Below are 26,564 nucleotides of genomic sequence, written 5' to 3'. Positions count from 1 at the left end.
CCACATATAAGTCCCTTTAGGAACTGTCTGGTAGACAGGCACTAGAGGAGAGTTAACCCAGTAGGTAATTATTGAAAGGGTGATGGGAGTTTGCACCCAGAGCACTTCAATGAGGTCTTTTGACACCTGGTATTAATGGGGCAGTCTTAGAGTTGCAGAAGTGAACAACGTGGCAAAGAGCCTGGTTACAATTGTGCACATGCTTCCCTTTTACTACTAGAGTCCAATAATAGAATAAGGACAACAAAAAGTAGATCTTGGAAAGCCTTTAAATAAAACCGATTTTTAAACAGTATATACTCCCTTCATTCTGGCCCCTAGCCATACTTAAAATCAATCTAACTTCACAGAAGTTTTATGTGGAAAGCAGGCCTGAACTGGCCATCAGGCAAATGCCCAGTGGGCTGTGATGACCATGGGTTGAGGCCAGCAGGAAAGAGCAAAGGATCTGCACTCTGCCAGCCCTTACAGAGCAGGCACTAGCCACACTGCATGGCTGGTGAGGAGATCTACACCTCAGCACGTGTAGAATTTTCCTCTCCCGAGCTCTGCGATTCAGAGCGTTGCCGCAGGTTAACACAGCAATGCTCTGACATGGGATCCAGACAGCAGCAGGACTTCCAGTGTCCCTCTCTTCCCAAGGAAAAGGCAATATATTTTTAGCTATTTAATTACATTTATATAGACACACTGCACAATTTTCACACATACCAGACAATTCCATATGCAAAGTATGGATCCCTTAAGAACATGCCGGAACTCCTACAGAAACATAACCACTTCTGAATATGCTAGAATGACTACAGACAAAACATCCCTGACACACAAACCTCATTCTATACACATACGCAAAACCACAATACTCTCTCCTGGCCTTTGTCCTCTGGTATCCCACTTATGAGTCACCAGGGACATGTCACAAGCAAACCGCACATAACACATTGCGAATGGCAATTTTTTTTCCCCCGTTCCACTATGGTGGAAAGTATCCTATCCTATATGATTGTTAATTAATGGAATAAGCAAAACAACCACAGAAAACGTAAAATGTTATCTGTTCTAGAAAGTGCCCCTCCACTTATCACTCACAATCCAGGCACACAGTCTACCAGAAGGAAAAATATATGCATATTGTAGTTTTCTTCTTTATTAAACTTTGGATTTACAGAACTCTCAATTCTACTACAGGCAAGGCAGCAATACTTGCATTATGCGGATAGACTTTTCTTACATAAAGTGAAAAAGTTTGAGGTATACTATATAGGATGCGGTGGTAAAGGTTTATTAGTGATACAGCCTGCCTATTTGTTTGCTCCAAAATGAAAAAGTTAAACAAAAACATGGATCGTTGCCAAAATAACGACAGCAGGACAGGAACTTGTTGGGGGATTGGGTTAGATAATATATTTGAAGCTGAAGGTGCTATCACAAGACAACCTTTTGCCCTTGCATCTGCCACACAAATCCTGGCGATGTGGCCTTTTTGGGTCTACGTGGCGAAGTTTCACTGGACAGACACATCTGGTTTGCTTACAACTCTGGAAAGTGCGAATAGAAAATACAAAGTTACATCTCCATTGTCAGATCTCATACCAGTCGTTTTAAATATTCAGAAGGAAAGTACATGGTTTGGCCGAATGAAAAATGAATAATAATAATAAATCCATGTCTGATACATGGTCCATTAGGATTACATCAGTCTGTTATTGTATTCCATTATAACTAGTCTAATCCAAAATAGGTCATAAAAAGACAGATTCAAGTTTTTGCATTCTGCTGGTCGTAAACCGGGAAAATATATTTTGTGTAAACGGATTCCAATATTGAAATAAGTCATTTTTACCAGGTTCATGGATTTTAGAAACATTTGACTGTCCCACCTAACATGGCACCTTGAAGGGAGGAGGATACCCTGAGCTACCCTTTGCAAGCATGTCGTCATTTTCAGTAGACGTGTAAAGGGCAATGCAGTATCATGAAGGAGGTTTCCCTATTTAGATGGAGACACTTACTTGACACATTATGTCCTCCACTCTGTAAGGATTAAAGGTCTTCTGACAGGTCCTACAAAACTGTTTGAAGTACACCTGCACCAAACATGGGAGGAGAAAAAACAAAAAAAAAACCCCATATCAATGTATTATATGCATCAGTTTTACAGAAAGCAGAATGTAGTCTGTGCTTACCTTGTTAGTACCCTGCACACACCATACATAAGCACTTTCCCATCGAATGTTGCAGTCTTTACAGTGGTAATAACCATATTTCTGTTCCAGGAACTAAAAAGTACAAGTCAAGATTTAACCAAAAATAAAAGGTTTGTGTTTACCACACATATTCCTAGTGACTGACACACTCTCACACTCTCACACTCTCACACTCTCACACTCTCACACTCTCACACTCTCACACTCTCACACTCTCACACTCTCACACACACTCACACACAATATTTAGAGCAATTGGAAAGCGTCCATTTTGGAGAGTTACAGCCTAACTGACTATATTTAGCCAAGATTCAGCAGTCTGCTACAATTCAGACTGAAAACTAAACTGAAATCTGAACCCCATTTTAACATTGCAGCTAAAAATGTCCTGTAACAACAGCAATGTTTATATTTGCAAATTAACTTGCCTTTAGTGGTCATCTTCCTGAGAGCCACTTTGCCAAAATACCGGTGTAAAAACTACACTACTGTAACTCAATCTGATTGTTCCAGATTGGCAGAGTGTTGTTTTTTTACAGCACATGCGCAGTAGCTTTCCAGTGGGAAAACATTGGTTTGACTCAGATCAATAAGCCAGAGGTGGAGTTTCCTTGCACTTTTTGCACTGGGGCCTGCTAACCCCAAAAAAAAAAAAAAAAAAAAAAAAAAACACCTCTATAGCATTGGGAGCACACATTTGTATTCAAGTTTCAGTTCACTACAATTGCATTTTGTGCAGCCCTGTTCGCAAGAAAAACAAAATCTACAGTTTCCAACCAAGTGAACAAACCTGCTTTCTGTGTAGGGAATGCTAGATACACAAAATTATAAAATAAAAAAGTATACACATACATACCCACCATTCAATAACGGTTTCTCGTGCTCCAAGAACTAGAGTTTATGGAATATTCGAGTGGACGTTCTCCAGGATATGCCGAACCCTAATGTTACTATTTATGGAGTATAAGCAGACACAATGTTGACCCGATTTAGAGAAGGCACACACTCCTTTGATATTTTGGGGATCGTGTTCTAAACAGTGAGGTAACACCTAACGCGAGAATATAAGCCAACGATAGCCATGGGGATTCAGACTGGACCCACACAGTACCTGGAGGAGAGGACAATGCACACACAGAATAGACCTCATGTGAAGGCGCCCTCTATTGCTATGTAGCAGCCTGTCCAGTGGGCATGGAAGATGGTTAGTAACAATGCCCAGCAGCTTGTGTGACGGTAGGTCTCCACATTACTACATAATACTATTTAATGGGGACACACTCACCTGGAACTTCACTCTAGTCTGCCCAAGAGAGGCTTCTTGCTGGACCTCAGGGCTCTCTTTAGGCTCCTCCTGGGTTTGCTCTTGCACCTGGCTCTCCTCTGCTCTCGGCCTTTGTGGTTTGGGTTCTTCTTCTCTCTGGAGTTCCTCTTCTGCCTTCTCCTGGTCCTCCTCTGCCTTTTCCAGGTCCTCCTCTTGGAAAGGAGCCAGCCTCCCCGTAGCCACAGGGGAGTACACAGCCAGGGTCCTGGGGAAGCGCACTGCCTTGGTGGGTGAAGCAGGGCTGCCTTGGGTTTGGGGAGGTTGTGGTGGTTTCCTAATGGCCCCAAGCTTCCTCCTCAGAAGGGTCCTGGGGCCTAATGAGCATTGAACAGAGGCATCCTGCCTGGGATTTACCTGAATGCCAACATCTCTTGTATTCGCTTTCCTCAACCTTGGAGTGAGGTTAGGATTGACTTGAGACAAGATAGCCTTCAGCTGAGCCCTCTGGTAATTATCAAAGTACTCCCCAGCATCTCCATAATTAGTCAGATGATAATTTTTCTGCCTCCAGCTAACTCCCTTATTTTTAGGATTAAGGTATCTGTAAGAATAAGGGTTATATGCTGAGTACATGTAGTTATCCATTGCTTCTTCTGTGAAGCTAGCCATAATGTGTGGCTACTTGTAGCAAACAGGTGTGTGTTTAAATAGTGGGTAGTCTGATTAACCCCTAAGGTGTGTATGGATTCTACCTGCCCTTCAAGTTTCTCATTTAAATACGCAAGAGAGAAAAAAACAGGGTTGTATTTACTAAAGTGAATTACAGATTTAAGACCAGAGTAGCTGCACTGAAAGCAAAGCTCATTTAGAGAATGTTTCCATTTTGACTATTTTGTCCTTAAATGTGAAATTCACTTTGAATTCCTAACAAGTCACACTTAAGTGAATCCCATCGGTTTACTCTGGTAAATGTTGAAAATGAATATTGAGTTTTACATACTCCAAACTTTCCTTTAATCAGTTACATCATCGTGCCCTCCTCACAAAGTATTCTGGCTTGGGAATTACACACAAAAGCAGACATTGTTGGCAATTTCGCTCGAACATTTCATGTTTTGGATTCAAATACCCACACTGGGGAAAAAGTCACCAAATTTAGTTTTATATTTTCACTATTTTGCCCTAATATATGAAGTTTCCTTTCCAGCCCTCGATAAATGCTTCTCTAGTGAATAATCCATTTGTGGTTTCTGATGTATGGCCACACACGTAATAGACAAAATATGAGCTTTTTTCAATTAGTGGACCGGTACACGCCCCAGAGTTTTAACCCTTTGATTCCCTACAAATTATTTTTAATTCTAGGCATTCCCTAGTTGTGTAACCAGATTCATGCAATATCTATCTCAAACCCTAATTTGTCAGACTCACATACATGCCAATGGCATCCATTTAACCTTCACCCTTTATTCAGGAATTGTCTTTGCGCTAGATTTTCTTCAAAAAATGATCGTCGTTCAGATTTTAGCCCTGTTTTATGCGTTTTTAAAGTTTCCTGGAATAAACAGCTCGCCCTAACCAATGCCATGTAAAATAAGTTTTGAAAAACAATCCTTTTCTATCAATACAGTGTGCGAAGGTATTCCATAAACTGTGAATGTCAGGAAAAAATAATTGATTTGTAAACATTTCCAAATATGCTATGTTTCCGGCTTAAATATTTAGGCCTAAAATTAGAAATGACCCGATGAGTTCCTACGAATTCACGGGTTAGTGAATGGTTTCCTGGCGGAAATGCATAACTTTAAAATATTTTTTTAAAGAGTGTATTCAGTAGACACTAAATTAGAAAACAAACTGCAAAATGTAGACAAAATGGCTGAAGTAGAAAAATAACTATAATCACAATTTAACTTTTTTTTTTTTACTATATTTTGCAATTCAGTTTAATTCATTACAATTCACTGTTTAGTGAACAAACCCATTGTGGTTTATTCTCTTATTTGTACCTTGTAACATAGTGATATATCCTATCGTTATTTACTGCAAACCACCATTATGCATAAAGACTGGCCATTTCAAATCATAGCAGTACATTATCTAAAGGTTCATTACTATCATGCTATAAACCTCTGGCCTGCCAGTCCTGGTCAATATTATGTTTCAATTGACAGAAATACTCAAAAATAATCACTTTTTTAAATGTTTCTTATATATATATATAAATTCTGCTACACAGTGTCATAAATACCCACTTTTCTTATTGTGTGGGCAGCTAAATGTGACAATAACAGTATAAAAGCTAAATTAAACTAAAAGGCTTTTGATTTGTAATTGGGGTTTGCTTAAATTCACTGTTTACTTCAGACAAGCAGCAAGATGAGTGCCAAATAGCCTAATTAGAAAAATACCTGCAAATGTTGTTTGTTTTTTTAACCTCCCTTGTCAGTCTACTGTTTAGTGAATAAACCCCTCTTGTTTGCATTGTGTTCACTTTGCACCTTCTATCTATCAAGTAATTGTACAGAATGCTTTCAATTATTTATTAGGTTTTGCTGAAATCGTGGTTGCTCCAAAGTGGACTGGAGAAGCAGAATATTTTCCACAGCAGTCTGAGGACTATCACTGGCCCAGAGGGCAAGGTAAGAAAAGCTTTACTAACATTTGTTTTGTTTTACTTTGTATTTACATTTGATTCCCTGTAGTAGATATTTTAGGTTATGCGTCAAACAGTGGTATATATTGAGGTCATCTACAGGCAAGCATCTGGACTTTGAGCATTTTGTTGTAATTTTTTTTTAATTTATTTGGCACAAACACATTTACAGTCACTTTTGACAATTTATTGGATACCAGAGGAGTTGTGTCAAACAGTGGTTCAGAGGCCCACCAATGCAATAAATGTTAGCTTGACTCTGGTTTTAGTGACACACTTTATTGTACAGATTTCCTGTGCCTCTCAATCCGTCAGGAGAGAGATTTATTTTTCCAGGCACCAAAAAGACGATTGTATATTTTGAGGACTGATAAAAAAAAACAAAAAAAAAAAAACAGCTCGGTCCTCCACATCTTGAAAATCACAGTTGTAAATGATGGAATGGTAACTCTTTAAAGAGCCACTCAAGGTACCAGAATACAGTGAAGTGGTTATGGTGTCAGCATGTTCCTTGTGCTTTCTTACCTTAAGGGGAATCAACAGAGGAAGCCGCTGCAGAGCAAATGTGCATGGTCTTTGCAATTTGTGAGGTTACCCCGAATTTTAAACCAGTGTGGCACTCTGGGAGAGAGAAGTTGAGGCCCAATGCCAACCCTGGTACACTGTGGTGGAAGTTCGCTGCCCCAAAATAAGTAGCAATAGTAGAAAATCCATGGGTACCCTGTGGATTTTTACTATTAAAAAGTTTAACCCTTATGGTGAGAGACTGCTGGGAACTCCTGGCACCCTAACAACTAAATTGTGATGCAGCTATTATGGCACCTGGAGTGTGCGTTTTAAAAACTTGGTTATATTAACATCCCTGACACATGATCCACTGACATGCTTATGAGAAGAAACATGCATGCCAATAAATATTTCCAATATATTTACACAAGAATATTCATGTGTAGGGCTTATTCACAGAAGCCGTTTTATGTTTTATCACATGTGGCAAAACATTCAAAGAGCATAAAACCCAGTATACAATGGGATGTGTTCAATAAACTCCCAATTTGTAATGAGTCACACAATTTATAGCAAACTAGCTGATTTTAAGAAATTCTCCAACTATAGTCACAGTGTGGCTATTTATTTTATCCTGAAGTTTGGAATTTAATTTTCCATTCACTACAGTATAGTGTTTAGTAAATATATCCATATATGTACCTTATGTAAAACCTTTAGCAGTTCCCTGTGTATATTTTGTGGGAAGGGGGTAAAATAGGGATTATTCCACAACCCACACACCTTAACTAAATGCTCCCATGTCTAAGCATCTTGCCATACCATACTCCTTATTCACAGCATTTACAGTACTCGTAGAGCACCAGGGGATTCACGGTAAGGGTTCTACACAGGAATAAGGAAAACAATATTCAGACTGAGTACTGCAAATGGAGGCAGGTCAACACAAATATAACATTTCAACAATAATGTACTTACAGGATAAAGTAAATACATTAATGCTTGGGAATCATTCAACTGTGACTCCTTGTCACATTCCAGCAAACAGACATATTCGTAAAATTTTCCATCAGTTTGAAAATACTTCGTAGTCTATACATGTACCAAATACAAGTGAGAAAGGTGTCTGTCCAGCTGTAGATAAACTGCATCTCCTACAATCCGTTCAGCCACGGACAGTCAACCCCTTCTCAACAATTAGTGCATTTCCTGAGCTGCCTCCACTGGTAAGGAACTAGGGTCTGACATAGTTACAGCCCCGTAAGATATGTCATTAACTTCCTCTTCTTTCAGCTTTTTGTAGGAAATATCTGTGTCCTCCTCTTCATCCAGAGGTTCTGGTTTATGAAGAACTTCCTTCCTGTATAGTTTGTAGACTAAGACATAAATCCCAGCTTCGGCTGCCTGGAATAGTGCATACAGGAGGGGGAACATGTACATGCTGCCAATGAGATGGGCAGGGAAGGCTAGTTTGAGGAGGGCAGTGCAGAGCTGGACATTCTGACATCCTGTTTCCAGAGACACCGTTCTCCTGGAGTTTGGTGGAAGGTTGAATAATGTGGCTAGGCCGTATCCCAACCCATAGCCAATAAGAGGCATGATGAGAGCTACAACGTAGACGGAGGCTGGGATAGTAGCTAGCAGCTCTGGACCAAGCATTGCTCCAGTGAGGATAAAGAGGAGGACCAAAGTTACCAGCAGAGACCAAAGGGAAACCTAATGGAAGAAGAATAAAGCGAAGCGGTTAGAATGATACTGAAGGATGTTACTAGGAGCATTAGATTTAGATTCATTCTTGTTTTGAATATGTTCTCAACAAAATATCCTCAACATGTGAGCTAATTTTATTGAGCTTTTCTAACAACTCACCTAGTCCACCCTCAGCAGGGGTGTTACACTATCGTATTTTTTTGGGGGGGGGGACAAGTCCCATCATTCTCTGCTTTTCTCTGGCTCACTAAATGTTCTGGGAGGTGTCGTTGACCTAGATATTGTTTTGTTCCATTGACTTGATGAACTTCATCAACATGTTGATTTCCACCTAGTCCACTTTCATACAGGAATGGGAGATAGAGCTTCACACTATTCTCCTGCAGATTAAAATATAAGGAGGTGCATTTGGGGTGTTTATTGACACAGAGCAGCCGATGTGTGGAAGCAGGCAGGATTTAATCAGGGCCTTTGCTAGCAATGGGTGGCTTTAGGCATGGAGTGATAGCCTGCAATTGTACTATTCTCCAGGACTGGACTGTCCACTGGGATATTGCTCAGTAAACTGCAACACATGGGGTTGACCAGGTTGTCAGACTGTAATGAGTATGTATGATATCCCTGGAGGAGTTTGGACACTGTATCTGTATAGATCTCTGCGAAAGATCTGTCATATTATGCCGCTCATGATGGTGGGGGTTGCATGGATATATTCTATGTCACACCTTGCTATTCTGGCAGCCTGTATCTGTCAAATACATGTAATGCATACACTGTGTATTTAGGACAATCCACACTGAACTCTGTGATTTTTGTATGCAAGACAAGCCCAAGCCAAAAGTTGCCATTTGTCCACTAACTGTCTAGCATTATGTATGGGTGTTATGTGTCTAGGAAAATGTAGTTGATAAGGCATCCTATGTCTTGTGTTCATAATCTACTCACATCTCGGTATGTATAAACTAGCTGACATTGAAAGTAGAAGGATATATAACATGTAATAATATCAAATGATTTAACCAGGGAATTCAGATTAAGCTTTCACGATTTTCTATGTATAGTCTTACCTATTGACTTTCATTAATTCCATTATTTACACATCTATGCCATATTGTCAGAAATAATTTTAAAATGCTAAAACATACGACCAAGACGCTTTATAAAAAAACCATGTCCAGGCTCTCAGTATAACGAAGGATTTGTTGTACACTATTCTGAAGGAGTTAAATTAATGCATGACTGCCGTGCTCCTGTTTTGAGTTGAATAAGAGTAGAGAGAATATTTATGATGGAATGTTGTAGAAAGCTGTCTGGGACTGGGTAGACCATTAATCTTAGCTAGTGTGTAACATGTATAAATCTTCCAGCCTACACACGTCAGTTTATGAAATCTATCAATCAAAGAAAGCGTTCAGGGATTATTTACTGTTCTTCAAATGCTCCTCTGAATTTCAAAAGTTGGAAATGGTGTTTGAATTTGAAACAGTGATTATGTATAATACACAAGCTTTATTTCTAGTGTGGTGGAATCTCGGTAAAAATAAATTTAGTAGGCCGAGATTACCACGTGGCATGTGTACGTGCATATGCTGACGTATCGATCAGTTGGTTGCACGAGGCAAGATACGATCAGTAGTGTACGGAGCATGTGCAAGAATACAGGATGTAGTATTCCCCCTCCTCCATTGTGCTGGACAAGCCATGCGGTCAAACAGGAAGTTAATTCTTATTTGTGTTGATTGGTTAAGAGAATGTGCGGGTGGAGCTTAATATGGGAGGAGTTATGTGCCTATATAAGGAGCCTGCACTATTGTCCGGGGCTCAGAACTTGCTGTATTTTGGTGACGTTAGTCCCTCTGAGTCCCGATCGGTGATCCAATAAAGAATCTCTTCCTTCCTGAAGAAACCTGTGTCCATCTCTCTGTGCTTCGCTTCCGTCAGTTTCTCCGGTATCACTAGTAATTTGATTCTGTTAAATTTTTTTATCTAGAATGCTGTATGTTTGTTTTTGTTTGTTTGTTTGTTTGTTTTTGTTTTGTTTTTTCATTTGCATGCACAAATCTTTGTAGGTTTTGCTAAAAAATAAATGTTTTGTACAATGATGCATTATAAACTTACCTTCATAGCCACGGCCCCTAACTCCATAAAAAGACTTCCTACTGACATGTATGTACACAGCTCAGCCACTGACCACACTCGTTTATGTGAGCTACAATGCAACCTGCATTAGGAGAGGACACCCATAGAGACCTATAGTAAGGATATCACTACCTGTTTGCAGTTTCTCTGACTGTCTGCAGTCAGGTTGTGTATTAAAAGCAGCTCACTCAGTGTTGTTGGTGCTGAGCTGTGTACATATATTTTATAAGTCTTTCTGACATGAGGACGAAGGCCAGCTTATAGTGCAGCAGGCTGCAAAAAAGTTTAGTGCAAAAACTGTAAAAGAAAAAAGTTGATCAGTTGAATTGGTGCCTGGAATGTCCCAAGGTAAACCAGAGAATGCCATTGTCATTACCACATCCCATGTACGGCTGGAAGTGAGCTAAAATAATAATGCAAGAACCCCACTGTTTATCCCAGTTTATTGGCTGACCCAATCTTCCTGAGTGGTGACATGGGAGATTTTATAACCGTTAACTGCCGCCAGGAGAATCTATTTATTAGAATAGGAGAACCCCTGATTTTGGGGTCCTGTCCTGCTATACCAGCTTTGTTCCCTGGTATCCCACTATTGTCTTGCATTTATGCTAGGCTGAGCTGCCAAGTCTTCTTTTCAGGCAGGTCTGGCCACATTGAGCAGCCCCATGCCACAAATTGTGTTAATGGCCCACCCCCTATACCCACTAAGAATATTTTAGCCCATGCAATATTTTCCCATAGAAAACCATTGAGAGGCTTGTGCGCATTCACGGCAAAATGTTGCTCTGCGCCAATAAGGTAGTCCAGCCACTAGAGGCAGATTAACCTTGCAAAGCAAATGTTGCCGCTCCTGCTATTAAAACAGGGAGCACCCAGACCACTTCCTTGAGACGAAGTGGCATTGGTGCCTATAGGGTCTCTTTAAGGCAACCTATTATTAGAAATGTCCTGCCATACTCAAGACGTTTAAGTGTATTCATTTATTTTGGAACTCCACTTTGCTGTAAATAATTGTTCGGACAAATTTCCTATTAAATTTGAAATAAATAAAGCTTTTCAAAATTCTCATCACAAGCGTAGGATCTAAATTCGCTTCACAAAGCCATTAAACTTTCTCTCCTCTGTATTTACATGACAATCATTAAAATATTGTGCTGTCTGAAAGGTATAGAAGCTCGATATCTCAAACTCAAAAAAAGATTACTGTGCAGAACATATCCTGCCAATTAACCAGAAGGATTTCATGCAAACCCTGCTTCTCTAACTAGTTTGATTTTGTTTAAAGGAACACTATAAAGCAAGAAGAAGTGCTTTAAGTGGTAACATACTGTTGCATCTGCCTTTCTTTTTAAGAAATCCACACTTTTATGAAGCTTCTTGTTTGCACTTTTCTGGCTGTCAATCACACCATCTAAGAGGGTGCTCTTCTTTCCAATGTTTGAATACTCTCAAAGTGGAATGCTGTATGAGAAGTATTCTGTTGGCACATAGTGGCGATTGACACTTATGTGCAGTAGAACCTCATGTGCAGCAGAACCTCTTTTCTTTAGTGGGTGTAGCAGAGCTGTGGAGAGAAGACCATGTTTTTTTTTTTTTTTTTTTACCAGGAATCAGGAGTCTCCTAAATCTAAATGGGCAACTGAAAAACACAGTGTTGGAAATAAATGTACTTATTTCTAATGCTAGAGTATTAAATTAACCACCACATAATTTTAATTACGATATTGTAATCTGGCATATTTTAACGTTGCAAGTACATTAAAAAAGCGCCATTTGTTTTAACAATATTTATTTAGTAATGTTGTAGCGAACCTCATGCACCTAAACCTTTTATGATTCCCAGCTAGCCATATGACTGAGCATCGTGGGTAATGTAGTACAAACCTGCTGCAGTGCTGAAAGTTCTATCACAGCCATGGCTAACAATTTCAAATTGGTGCATTGCAGCACTGCAATTTAGATTGCCCTCTTCACAAACCATGATGTACCCCCTTGTAATGTTTTGAGCAAACATACCTCCACCCCCACTCTTATTGACATCTCTAGATGTGTGGTTTTTTTTTAATAACTGAATCAGGAAACTGCATTTAATCATTCCAGGGAAATATTGATCTCCGATTTAATTAGGGTAAGTGCTTTTGTGGGGGGAGCTAGGTGGTAATTTCCCACCCCAACCAAAAAAAAAATCCAGTAAGAGGCACATGATGTAATGCAGCAATACTCTGACCTCAGAGGCTAACCATTTACTTCTGAATTTTTTTTTGGTATTACTTCAAATGATGTTTTTTTTTTTTTTATTCTATCCAGTCATTTTTTCCCACAGTCATTGGGGGAAAAAATTATCCATCCAGTTATACAATGTGTAACAAAATATTTATAAACAAATTATTTTTCAAAACTTAAGGTGCAGCATGAATATTTTGTTTGTGTGGATAAATATTAGCATTTCAATATTGTCAAAACGCTCATATGAAACTGTATTGGAGCGCTGGATATAGCTCTGATTATTGTTCAGGAATCTCTGACCTATAGAGCACATATCAAGCATTGCTGTCAGATAGTGTTTGGAAGATATGAGGGTCAAGTAGCACTGTTACCTGGACTGCTTTGGGTAAGTCACTGGGGTACAGTCTAGAATACTGGGCATCACAATAAATCAAACAAATAAAATGAAAGTCCAACGTGAACTGACCTATTGATTTTTCTTGGCCATTAAGTTGCTGCAGAATTTGAGAATAATCCGTAATAATGTCTATGATTAATAGACATTTGGTTTAGCTGTCAGGCTATTCTTTCTAAGGGTGGTGGCCATAATCATGTGGCCGTTCTGTTTAGGATCAATACAAACTAGACGGTTCCCTCATTTTATATCTTATTATAGACAAGAGCAATTTTTTTTGTCTTTTGCAGAAGCCACAGCCGTAGCCATTCGTTGACTGAGAACATCAGCTGACAGCTCTCAGCCAATGAATGGAAGTCTGTGCAACGAAAGTTGTACAGAATTGACATTAGCCAGCTTATAACTCTTGTATTGGCTAGCTGATGACCCCAATGACACTGCTGGAGGTGGAGTTACATCTCTAGCAGCAGAGGAGTTAAACACCACATGTGCAGCATTTTAAATCAATGGAGTGGTTATGGTGCTTGTAGTAATTCTTTAAAAGAACACTCAAAGCACCATAATCACCAAGGTGCACTGTAGTGGTTCTGGTATCAGGACTGATGTAATCAAATGGTTTGTGAACTGTTTTACAACTTATCTGGAGTTTGCTAGGTAGTGATTACAGTAGCCTGGCAGTTCAGAGCTTAGCTTATTGGCTAAGATTGTCAGCTGAGCATGGCTGTCCTTAGCTCAGTGGACCTAACGGAAGCTGTTAGTAGGAGGTTCTGGTTGCATTGGAAGCTGTGCTGGTGGTCCACAAATAGCGAGCGGCAGTGGTTTTGGTTCTTTGTTCCTTTACTTAGCTCTAAGGCTAGCTTCTCCTCTAATATTATCCTGACATGTTTCATAACCGCTTGGTGCCATATACATAGGGGATTTGCAAGGATTCCGTTTGTTGGGGGTTTTTTTTGCTCAAATTTTAAAGATTATAACAACCAACAAGACTGAGTCTTTATGTTTAGAAATCATGACTTAAATCAAGTGTTACTGACTGCTACCAGGGTGGATTTGATTTAAATCAACAGACACAAAATGTCTTCCCTGTGATCATGTAACTTTCAATGCCTGAATCTGTCTGTCCAGCTAATTGCATCACCACTCCAAACACGGGAGCATCATTGGAGGAGATTCACAGTTATAACATAGTTGCACTGGTGACATTCAACAGGATATCAAATCACCAATTTAAAAAGCATGTGGTGTGTAACCTGCAACCTACTCTTATCTCTGCTTGTTTTAGTTCGTGTCTCAGCCATGGTGCTGCCATTGATACCTCTCTAGAACGTACAGAAAAGTCTTTACGCAATACCATCAACATTACAATACAGGGCGAGTTTGTAAGACAATGAGAAGTTACACATAGTACAGGGATTTCATGGCTAATGCCACCACAACAATGCTTATTGTAAAACCTAATGATATTATGGATATCGAAAATGGCATTTATAGGGGATCTACAATTAAGCAATATGTTCTCCAGTGTTCCATTAAGTAATACATTACAGTAATAGATTATACAGCCTTACCTTGAGCAGGATATCTGCAATCCTATTGTAGCGGTATCGTATATAGACTCCCAGACAAATGGGCAGAAGAGTACTACAGAGAGTCAGGCTCACAGCACCTAGTGGCAGTAACTCCACCAATGGGGTGTTAATCCAGGGTCGACTATAGATCCACAAGCAAAGTGGCATGAGCAGCAAAGCTAGCAGTGTGGAGGATGCTGTCATGATGATGCTAAACAGTAGGAGAGAAAAATGATTTTACTCCATGGGGCATGGTCTCCAATAGTAATTCTATAGAATTTAGAAAAAAACTATTTACATTTTGTAAGCTAGATCCAAGTCGGCTTTAGTGGAGAGGAAATGTACACTTGTGGTGTTAGATATTGTTATGATTAACATTTTTTTTTATATAACAGAAAATGACGCATCACTTTATATAGTATTTTAATGGTTTTCCTAGGCCAGTCTGACAGGTGGCATTAGGGGACAGTTGATATGAAAGGTAATTAGGTGCAGGAAAGAAGTCACAATATGTAAAGAAAAGATGACTGTGGTCTTCATATAATATTTTTAGATAAACCATTGAAAATAAAAATCTAAAATGCCCACACTGCAGAAACCAGTTAATGATTTTCTGAACTCTGTGAACATGCTTTGTGCACTTAAACAAAGCTGGACATATTTTTATTGTTTAAAAAAAAAAAAAAAAAAAAAAAAAAGCTGAACAGATTATAATTGATTAACATAAACATATGTACTCTCCTGTGATCATTCAAGAATGTGTTTATGATGCATCTCTCTAATACACTCTCTTAAAAATATAATAACAATATTGAAAATAGTACCAGATTATTTTGCATAGACTATCTCCTGATGAAAGAACCACTTTTAAGATTTCGGGGAGATATTGGAGATTTAATATAAAAAAAAAGGACTCCTGGCCAATAATCTAGTTAATTACTGACTCATAGTGACTCATAAAATGTTAGTGAACCATTACTTTACAATTACTTGTTAATGAACTCTTACTTTACAAGCAGCCAGTAATGGACATTACTGTTTCACATTATGTTACACTTGTTTTTTTTGCAGTAAGTGTAATTAACATGTAATAATTGCAGTTAAAGCATGCTTCTAGGGTTGATATGTTACTTTGGGGCCTCAGTGGCACCAACATGACGTGTGTTTTTACCTACATGATTTAAATTTAAATTTTGATCACTAGTTTTTATTATCATGCAGATAAGGGTAAAAAAAAGACAGATAAATAAATGTAACTCTGAGAATCTTAGTGAACATTATTGCCCTCCATTTAAAAGCATCAAGTGTTTTCAACTATGTGGTTGCAAGCCTGATTTAGCCCATTAAGTCTTCCGCTTCTTACTTCCACTCATTACTTTTGTTTGTTTGCAAATCTGTTAGTTATCAATTGCAGTGGTCTTGAAAGGACACTGTAGGCACTATAACTTCTTCATCTCATTGAAGTGGTAATAGTGTCTGGAGTCCCCCGGGACCATCCTTCCATTCAGCGTTCATGCTAAACGAAAGTACTCGGCAGTCTATTCCCTCTGTTAAGTTTGGGGTAATGAGGAAGTGTTAGCCTGACAAGCACTGGGTGGCTGTGATTGGTTGAGAGTGTCTCCCTGAACAGCCCTTTAACCCCTTAAGGACACATGACATGTGTGACATGTCATGATTCCCTTTTATTCCAGAAGTTTGGTCCTTAAGGGGTTAAAAATGACAAATGGTGGTCTGTGGTTCTTGCACTCTGTGAAGGAGATGACGTGCAGGTGCTGGGATTTCCAACCTATGTAGGTTCTATTAAAAACAAAACAGGGATTACAATGTGGGTGGCTGTGTTTAATATAACATCCCTACAGAATGTCACTCACCCCACACACACCTAACCCTCAGACATTGTCACCACCTCACTCACCTTGCCACACTCACTCACCACCCCTCACCCTGTTACAATCTCTCGCCCTCACTCTATCACACTCACCCTCCAACATTGTCACACGCACCACCCCTCTCAACCTGCCAGACTAACCCTGTTATACTCTCCGCTAAATACATTCATAGTCACCGGCCATCACCTGTAACACTCACCCCATCACTCTTACACTCACCCCCACCCCCCAAATCTGTCATACCTACCGTCCAAATCCTGTCACACCCTAACCTGTCCTCATGTCCCACTTATACCCTCTCACCCTGCTTACTTTCTGCTCTCCTACTCACCCTATCACAGTCTCCCCCTGAAAATAGTCATCATACACAGTCCCCTCAAACACATGAAACACAGCGTGACTATGAACACAACACACAAAAACCACAAGAAGCCCCGTCCTACACCCAAAACACATATGCTCCCAGACATACATATGCACACTAACACAGAGACACAGGGATGATCAGGCACATACACATGCACACAATGCCATAGACACACTCTGGCCCCCCGCCATACAGCTCTCTGCCTTCTCATATAGTACACAGCCACTACACATACTCTCAAACAGCACTCACAGAAACAGAGTCCAGGGCTCTAGGGGGGAGCCCCAATCTGTGAACCTTAATCCGGCTCTGGGACCACTGAGCAGTAGCCAAACAGGCAGTGTATTTTAGTCTTTCAGCCCTGCTGCCAGCAAGTGGCAGACTGCCTTGTGACAGAGCTGGCAGCGTGAGATTTGCTCCTCCAGTGGGTGCAGACCTCCGTAATGGTGCCCTTGTGTTGTGGCACTCTCTAGTGTAGCCGCTGGATGGGAAGAAGGTGGAACCAGTGTGTAATAATGTTATTTATATATTTTAAAACTTGAACTCTGCAGTAGAAGCAATGGGTTTAGATGCTGGGGAATCCTCCAGTTCTCATCAATCGGCACACACTGCCTCCTGGCACCATAACAACCATATCAAGCTGTGATACAGATTCCAGCACTGAATGCATTAAAGGGACACTATAGTCACCAGAACAACTACATCTTATTGAATTTGTTCTGGTGAGTAGAATCATTACCTTCAGGCTTTTTGCTGTAAACACTGTTTACATTACAGCCTCGTGATAACTTCACTGGCGGCCACTCAGATGGCTGTTAGAGATCCTTCTTGGGTCATGGCTGCCTAAAATGCATCCAAACATTCAGTATCTCCTCCCTCTGCATGCAGACACTGAACTTTCCTCATATAGATTAATTGATTCAATTCATCTCTATGAGGAGATGCTGATTGGCCAGGGCTGTGTTTGAATTGTGCTGGCACTGCCCCTGATCTGCCTCTTTGTCAGTCTCAGCCAATCCTATGGGGAAGCATTGTGACTGGATCAGGCCACCACTTCTGATGATGTCAGCAGACTGCTTGTTTTTCTGAGACAAACAGCATGCAGAGTTAGAGCTTCATGCTTGAATACAGTAAAATGTTGCTATATTTATGGAGGCATGAGAGATCCAGGGGGGGCTAGATGGTGGTTTTAACACTATAGGGTCAGGAATACATGTTTGTGTTCCTGACCCTATAGCGATCCTTTAAATATCCTTTTTGTTCTCAGCACAGAAGCTGGTCATAAGTAGCTAGACACCTGCTACAATGTTACAAGTGAACCTGTGGTTATTGCAGTGGAAAGCAAAAAAAAAACAAAAAACCTTTACATCTCTTCTCATTAAAAGGGGTGACTTGCCATAAGGTGTGGTTGGGACATGTTGTAGAATACCTGTCACTGTTGGTTTTTAATCATATCTTAACATTTAATAATGGAAGATGGATACATTTGACAATAAAACAAAGCGATCAGTCAGGCTCAGTGTGTATAAATCTGAATTATTAGTTAACTCAGGCCTATTTGTATAATATGCGTTTTAAATATGCTATCCCAAAAAAAAATAAAAAATACAATAGACTGTTTGTAAAGATTCATGAACATCCCCCATGCTTCCCTGTTTCCTCATATTTTCTGTTGAATTTCTATCCTTATTTGCAGCTCTCTGTTTATGGGCAACTTGCCTATTATCTCAGTGTACACGTAATGTGATCACTGCAATATCCAAATCATGGAATATCACCTGTACCTATTTACAAATCTAGATTGTTTTATCTCTGCAGTACATTCTCCAGTTTCCTAAACCGTAACCGTTTTTATTCTGAATTTTAGCTGATCTAATGGGATGCAGGTTGATATCCGTTGTGTTCTTGTTAGAGTAATTGATTTAATCTGTGTAAACCGGGGACTTCCATAGCACAGGGGGTGAAGACTTGTACAAGTGAAATGCTTGAGGGGTAGGGGTTCAATTAATTATAAATTAAATTCTGTCTCAGAATATTTGATTTTGTTCTTCAAGAAATTAAATATAAACTATTGTACAGAATAATAATTCACAACGTACCTTTTGTTACTCATTGGTATGATAAAAATGGTCAGGGGTCTGAATTTTTTTTTTTTTTTTAAATGTAATTATAAAATCAACATTTATAAGGGTGTCTTTTTTAATTTGGGAAATGGGGCAGCTAATCCAGGATGAAAAATATTCATCTGCTGCTTAGGGCCACGTTCTTTCTTTTCTAATCGAACTGACTCAGTTGCCAATAAAATGTTAACAAACTGATGTGTAAGGTACAATTAATGTTGGTACAGAAAGATGGAACCAAGTCTCCCTATTCACTGTCACCCACACTGACATCAAGCTATCTCCTAAAAAATTGATTTGCAGTGAGTCTAATATGAAATTATGGTTGTAGCGAGGCTGACCGCATTACTGTGTGCCTAATTAGATGGAGACACCAACCATTGCAATCCAGAGGAAGGTAGGGAGAGCACTGCCTGTTTCAACAATCTAATAGAAACAGATGGATGATATCATATAAAGTATAACAAGGGGTTAACAGAAAACAGGCTGGCAGACAGGGATAGAATAACAGGACAGAGTGCAGGAAAAAAAGTGTAAAAAGATCATATATTGTATATAAAAATATATCTAATATATGTGTGTGTGTCATACATTTGGGGTAACTGGTATTTAATGGATATATGGGCATTACGATAAGGGAGGGAAATGAATGGAGGATAGTAGGATCAGCATTTGGTATAACCTTAAGTGAAGGATAAAGAGGGATTTCAATCCATGAAAAATGGAATCTGAGTTAAAGAGAATGAAGCACAGAGAGGCTTGGTATGGGGGAGTGTGTGGTATAGAGGGGACTGTTAAAAACTGAGAGAAGGTTAGGGATTGAGTGAGAATACAGGGAAGGGGACTATACCGGGAGGGTGACCACAGTCCAGATCAATATTAAGCTGCAGACTTTGTTGGTGCCTTGTAAAAATTAATAATATTAACATGAGATTTATTTTGGCATTTACCGTATATGAAATATGTGTGACCTAGTTCTATGTCAATGGATCTATTAGACAAATATGTATTAATCCAGTCGGGCCTGGCTGTAGTTTTGTGAAATATGAATGTTTAATATAATATATAGAGCCACGTTTGGATATGGCTCTATTTCTAGTAAATATGTACAGATCTGGTATGTACCTGAACTGTGTCAGTCATCCTTCATTGCCAGTTCCTACCTAGTTCACTTTGCAGAGAGAGGACTGACATAATGTAGTTTATTACCTACACATACACAAAACACGTCAGTAACAGCTTGACAGAGCACAACGCCTGGAATAATCTGTATTTTCCATTTCTGTGTCTACAGAGTGTTTTGTTTGTTCAGGCTGTGAAGAATGAACTGACCGGGTTTATACCTTTCTTCTAACTTGTGTTTTACTATGTTTTATCTAGGCGATCTCTGGCACTACTACAGTAATGGACTGCAACTGCCATGATGCTCAGCCAAAAGACTCATTGGACTCCTAGTTCATTTCTGTGGAAGTACAACAACTGATTGACTGTTCGTGGGCGTGAGTGCCCAATCCTTTCCTATCACAGAGGTATTTTTTTTTTTTTTTTAACAGAAATATTTATTTTGAGAAAATATGTAAAACAGTGTGATTATAGTCCTTCTTCCGTTGAAACAATCTTAATAAAATGTCATAGACTCTAAGACTAGTCCGTTTTAGAGCAACTGTCATAGGATGGGTGCAACAGATGGCTACAAACAATATATTTATTCTAGAGAATGTTTTTCTGTGAAATATTTGGGAGACGTCCGCTTGATATTTCAATGCATCTAGTATTGTGGTCAAATTGTTTTTATTGAAAGATTTTCAGTGTATTAATTTACAAACTTTTTAAATGAAACCAAAAGAAAGAGGGGGTAACAGAATACAAAAGAGGGGGGTTAAAAAGGGTTAGAACATCCATCCAAATGTTCATGATATTGACAAAGGTTTATTACACTGAGATGTGGATTATAAATATATATATATATATATATATATATATATATATATATATATATATATATATATATATATATATATATATATATATATATATATATATATATATATATAAATTTTATTAGTTCCCACATTCTGAAATGGTATTGCTGGCTTTGACAGTCTTGGCTTTCCTGTGTGTGTTATTGGAGATAATATAAGGTAAAAGAAAAGTGTAAAATTTAACCTTGTCAGATTCATTGTTGAGTTTTGCATAGAATTACTAAATATCCCCATTTTAAGAAAGCCAATTCTCCGACTGTGTCCTCTGTTCATAAATAATGTTTGCCGCAAGTCACTGTTCGAGGCTTAAGAAGAATATATATCTTTAAAAGTAATTTGGAATAGCATTGCACACCATCCCTATCATTATAAAAATGTCCGTTAGATAAACTCCATTACTGGAACTTGTGAAATATCTAAAATTTTAAAGAAAACTATTTTTTGAAATGTTGTTCTTATTATATTCAGCTAATTTACTTTTTATATCAAAATACTCTGGATTATATTTTAAAAACTGGGCACCTTAGTGTTTTGTGGGATAAACATAATACACTTAATAAAACCGAACATCCCATGTTAGAGTGACAAAGGGCGGGATAAATGTTAATATGTATTTCCTTGGAAAATTAAGCTGTTGTACATTTACAATGTGGAAACAATTCTCAATTTCAGCTTCTTTTTTGGATCATAAAAATCTGAAAGGCATATGAGAGGGAGAGAGAGAGTGTGTGTGTGTGTGTGTGTGTGTGTGTGTAACACATGTAAGAGATACTGGGAGGAAAATAGACAGTTATTAGTTATAGTAATCTATGCATATAGCATAGTCACTGCATATGACATAAAGCTGTATAACTGTTACAAATATTCTATTTAACTAATTTCCTTGACACACTAACATCATTTATGTTACTTGTACCTTGCAGTGTTCCTTACTACTTTAAAGTTTATGTATTGTAAGGTTGACTTTAATATAGCAATATTTGTCAAGTCATTACTAGGATAATTATGTTGGCAAAAGCTAGAATAGTTGGTTTCTCAGAATATGGCACTTGCCAACACAATTTTCCCAATTCTTTCTATTTAAGCATACTCTGTGTTATCCATTAATGTATTGGAGTTGGTGGTATGGTACCTGAGGTTCATATCGCCATTCACCAGAAGCGACATGATATTGGAAAGGTTTCCTCCAGGACAGCAGCCACACAGCAGCACAGCAACTGCTGCCACTTCATTCAGAGAGAAGATCAAAGCCAAGAGGAAAGCCACCAGTGGCATTAGGACAAATTGGCTGATAGCTGCCAGAAGAACCCCAATAGGTCTCCTTAGCTGCTCCCCTATCTGGGAGACCTCCACCGTGCAGCCTAGACCCAGCATGGTGACACACAGAGCCACCCCAACAAAAACACTAAGACCATGGTTCAGCGGGGTGTCCCAGAAAGGAGCAGGGGTGGCAAGTTGCTGGGACATGGACCCCTGCAACATTAAGGTGATGCTGTTGAGATCCGTCCAGACATCTCCAGGAGAACTACTATCATCCATTCCTGTTGTTGCTTGTGTTACGCTTTCGTTTGAGTTCCATTGTAGATACTCAGTTTCGTTATCCATAGAAGTTGAGTTTTCCATCCCACTGATGTGTTGGTGTCTGTGTATTGTATCCACTTGTTTGTGAATGAACTGCTAGTGAAGGGGAGGAGGAAGGACAGGCTGCCCCTATCTCATCCTCAAGCAACAGTCAGGCAGTAATCAGGCAGACAGAGGCTGCAATGAACGTCTATCACATCTCATGCAGCCTTCATCTGCCTCACCCTCCTTACCACACCCCCACAGCATTAGGCAGGCAGCATTTTCTACTGGGCTACATTATCAGAAAAACCTAGCTTCAATACATCAGGGATCGCTTTACAAGGCTTGAAACAGGCAGGGTTATTCATTAAACCAATAATTTAGAGGAACTGACATAGAATATTCAAAATTTTAGTAAAGCTGTAAAATTAGGTAAAATTAGCTGATTTGGAGATTTATTTTTTTAACAATTTTTTTTTTTTTAATTGTCCAAAAGTTACTGTTTTGCGAAAGGACTTTAGTATTAAAATAGTGTAGTTTAATCAATACCCAGGGCCCGGGGAGAAAAACCTTTGAATCCTCTATATATAGATAGAGGGCTGAACGTCAATATGGGTTCTTAGCACATTACTATAGTGTTACATGTTTCTCTTCCTTGTTTATCTACTCTATATCTTATGTTATTTAATTAGTGTGGACATGCTTTGCGTAGATATGAATTTGTGGAGCTACATCCAAGATGTATATGTTATCACATTAATAAAAAAGCCTTTTTCATTGACTATTGCCATTATCCAAAATGTTCTGCTTATTGATAAGTGAACATTGGTCATAGAAACTTCACATTATTTCCTATATTTATTACAAAAAACTCCAGCTCAGGCAGCGGTGGCCTCACTTGTATCAGTCTTGTTTTAGAGGAGATAGTTTGTGAATTACTTTAAAATTCCCCAATTCTTTGGTTTTTCCCAATCAAAGGAGCACTCTCATCCGCTAACTCAAATTGTTATCTAGGCAGCAGTGTCCGTGTGCTGTCTTACCTACAGGAGTTAATTTTTTTTCCCCCCCTAATAATTTAACCCCATAATTGTTGCCCCAGAGCCCAATGGCACTGCACCCTGCTTTCCTGCTCTGTGCAGAAGGATTTGCAAGACAGACGGTGATAGCCTTGACGTTCTCATTTTACCACTGGCCACCCATTGAGAGAAATAGAATGTACTAGGCTACTGTGTAAGAGATTGGTATCTATACACCGGTAGTAACTATTTTATAATACATGGAAGTGTGGTCTATATAGTTGTGCATTAACTTATACAAATTGACACTATAGTATAACGTACAGAAGGCTAAGCATCTAGATCTCATCTCTTTAACTGCAACGTATAATAAGAAATCCTAAAGTAAAGTGGATTGTTTATTCTTATTACATTGCTCTTATATATGCTGTGTCAGTCTAGACTTAGGGGGAAGAGGGAACACGGGGTAATGCTAGCAGGATGTTCTGTAACTGGATTTATTGGGCGGTTAGGTTCCAGCATGCTACCATTTAGTTGCATTACTGGCATGACATTGAATCAGCCTACAGGATCTGCCCAAGTCTATAACCGAGCTCATATGTATTCTAATTCACCTCTACATACGGACCTGTACTGGTGAAAAATCAAACTGCAGAGTCATTTCTGTTATGTACAACTGCAGATTTAAATTCTCTAGAAATCTGCAGGTAAATTAGTTTACACATTAAAGGACCACTATAGTGCCAGGGTCCCCCTCCCGCCAGGCTGAATGGAGAGGAAGGGGGTTTAAAACTCACCTTTCTCCAGCGCCGGGCTCCTTTGGCCGTCATCGGCTGAATGCGCATGCGCGGCAAGAGCCTTGCGTGCAGTCAGTCCATAGGAAAGCATTCTCAATGCTATCCTATGGACGCTGGCGTCTTCTCACTGTGAAAATCAAAGTGAGAAGCGCCTCTAGTGGCTGTCAATGAGACAGCCACTAGAGCCTGTATTAACCCATATGTAAACATAGCAGTTTCTCTGAAACTGCTATGTTTACAGCAGACAGGGTTAATCCTAGATGGACCTGGCACCCAGACCACTTCATTAATCTGAAATGGTCTGGGTGCCTATAGTGGTCCTTTAAGAATTGCTTATCCTTATGTATGTTTCCTAGCCTGATGATGAATCTCCCTTCCCATATCATACTCTCTGCAGGGCTGGGCACTGAAAGTGTGTCATTCCCAATAGGGATCGACCGATATTGATTTTTAAGAGCCGATAACTTACCGATATTCTGTACATTTACCATTTTGGAAAAAAAACTATTTCTAAAGGTAAATGCACAAAATATGCATGCCATGTGTAGTGGATGCAGTGTGTGTGTGTGTGTATTTGTGTAGTGGATGCCGTGTGTATTTTTGTAGTGTGTGTATATACTGCAATGTGCTTGTGTAGTGTGCATTATATAAACACACTGCATTATATGCACACACTACACAAACACACTACACAAACACACACACACTGCATTATATACACAGTGTGTTTGTGTAGTGTTTATATAATGCAGTATGTTTGTGTAGTGTGCATTATATACACACAATGCATCATATACACACACTGCATCATATACACACTACACTACATTATATACACAGTGTGTTTGTGTGTATATAATGCAGTGTGTTTCTGTAGTGTATGTGTGTACAATGGAGTGTGTTTGTGTATGTATGTAATTGAGGGGGCATTTTTTGTTAAAACATTTTTTTAATATTTAATTATTATTATTTATTTTCCCTTCGTATAGTGTCAGTACTTACAAGTGGGATGTTCCTTAGGGTTCTGGACAAGAAGCTCCCCCTTCTTTAGAATTTAAATGCTGTGCTCCGCCTGCTGCGTCCATATAAGCTGTAACCCAGTGACACACACCAGTTCTTCTTGTCCCGGCAACGGGAGGGACAGGTTCCCCCACAGTGCAGGTGGAGATTTGGTGCGTTCAGCACAGGTTGCTGACCGGGAGGTGAGTGCCCGATAGTTTCCCGGGCGGGAACTGAGCGGCAATAGTACTTCCGGGTTTGCGTTACGGAACGCGACCGGGTACTGGCTTTTGTGGGTTTTTTTTCTGATCATTGCTCGTTACGCATGCGCACAGCGGTGGAACGCACGCCCGGGAGGTTTTGCGTTCCACCGAACACAGAATCGTGCTACTGAGCATGCGCGAAACGGTGTTTGGCGCCAAATTCAAAATTTGGACCTATATGGCTGTGCAGGACCTTCCTGACCCCAAGGGTGGGTGTACAGTCCTGGTTCTCCGTGTCACCAGCCTCCTACACGGATCCTAGGTGATTTGAGGTGAGATTTATATATTTAAACTCTCCTTTTTTCACCTTTCTTTATGCATGCTCCTGGAATTAATTTATTCTGGTGTTTCTTCCCACAGTCCTGTGTCTCCAGATAAGACAAGATGTCAACTTCTGTTCCGAAAAAAGCCACAAGCAAATCTAAGCACTTATGTTGTCTGGAAGTGCAGTACCTCTACCTGACGGATGTCGCAAAAAGAAAAAGCCAAGCAGACTGATATGGCATCCTTCCTGGGCTGGTTTCAGGAACATTTGTCCCAGACATTTTGAATCTTTTAAAGATGCTGTGAAAAAGAACCGGCTATTCGGGAGAAACTGCCCACAAAGCGTAGGAGGAATAGATCTCCTTCTGTGTCTGACGTCTCTTCAGGTGAATGCTTTTTTTTCTTCACCTTCAGGATATTTCCAGCCTGGCTTCAAGTGTGGAGGAGAGGTTTCCACCAGAAGAGCTGAAGAAAGTTATTAAAGAAGTGACGACGGCAGTACAAGAAACTGAACCTACCAAGGGTAAGGTTAAAGGTTTCCCAATGTCTCCTAAAATATTGGATCTCCTTCATAGAGAATGGAAGAATCCTGAAAGACGTGCGTTTATTTCAAAGCATTTATAAACTGCTGTT

General features: G+C 39.5%; 2 protein-coding genes across 2 annotated transcripts; both read right to left on the bottom strand.

The window, feature by feature from the left end:
• Window positions 1-1,216: 1,216 nt before the first annotated feature.
• ZAR1 (zygote arrest 1) lies at window positions 1,217-4,140 on the bottom strand. The gene is made up of 4 exons (XM_063457937.1): window positions 3,493-4,140; window positions 2,187-2,279; window positions 2,013-2,087; window positions 1,217-1,538 (listed from the first exon to the last, which is right to left on the bottom strand). Exons 1-4 carry the CDS (start codon window positions 4,138-4,140, stop codon window positions 1,395-1,397), a joined length of 960 nt encoding a protein of 319 aa, XP_063314007.1. The 3' UTR covers window positions 1,217-1,394.
• Window positions 4,141-6,283: 2,143 nt separating this feature from the next.
• SLC10A4 (solute carrier family 10 member 4) lies at window positions 6,284-22,761 on the bottom strand. The gene is made up of 3 exons (XM_063457935.1): window positions 22,162-22,761; window positions 14,672-14,882; window positions 6,284-8,350 (listed from the first exon to the last, which is right to left on the bottom strand). The coding sequence occupies exons 1-3, from the start codon at window positions 22,650-22,652 to the stop codon at window positions 7,832-7,834; spliced, it is 1,221 nt and encodes a 406-aa protein (XP_063314005.1). The 5' UTR covers window positions 22,653-22,761; the 3' UTR covers window positions 6,284-7,831.
• Window positions 22,762-26,564: the final 3,803 nt, after the last annotated feature.

This window comes from Pelobates fuscus, chromosome 6, assembly GCF_036172605.1.
Source record: "Pelobates fuscus isolate aPelFus1 chromosome 6, aPelFus1.pri, whole genome shotgun sequence".
Classification (NCBI taxonomy): Eukaryota; Metazoa; Chordata; class Amphibia; order Anura; family Pelobatidae; genus Pelobates; species Pelobates fuscus.
The sequence above is the reverse complement of the archived record's forward strand: the minus strand, read 5'-3'. Positions and strand labels throughout refer to the sequence as shown.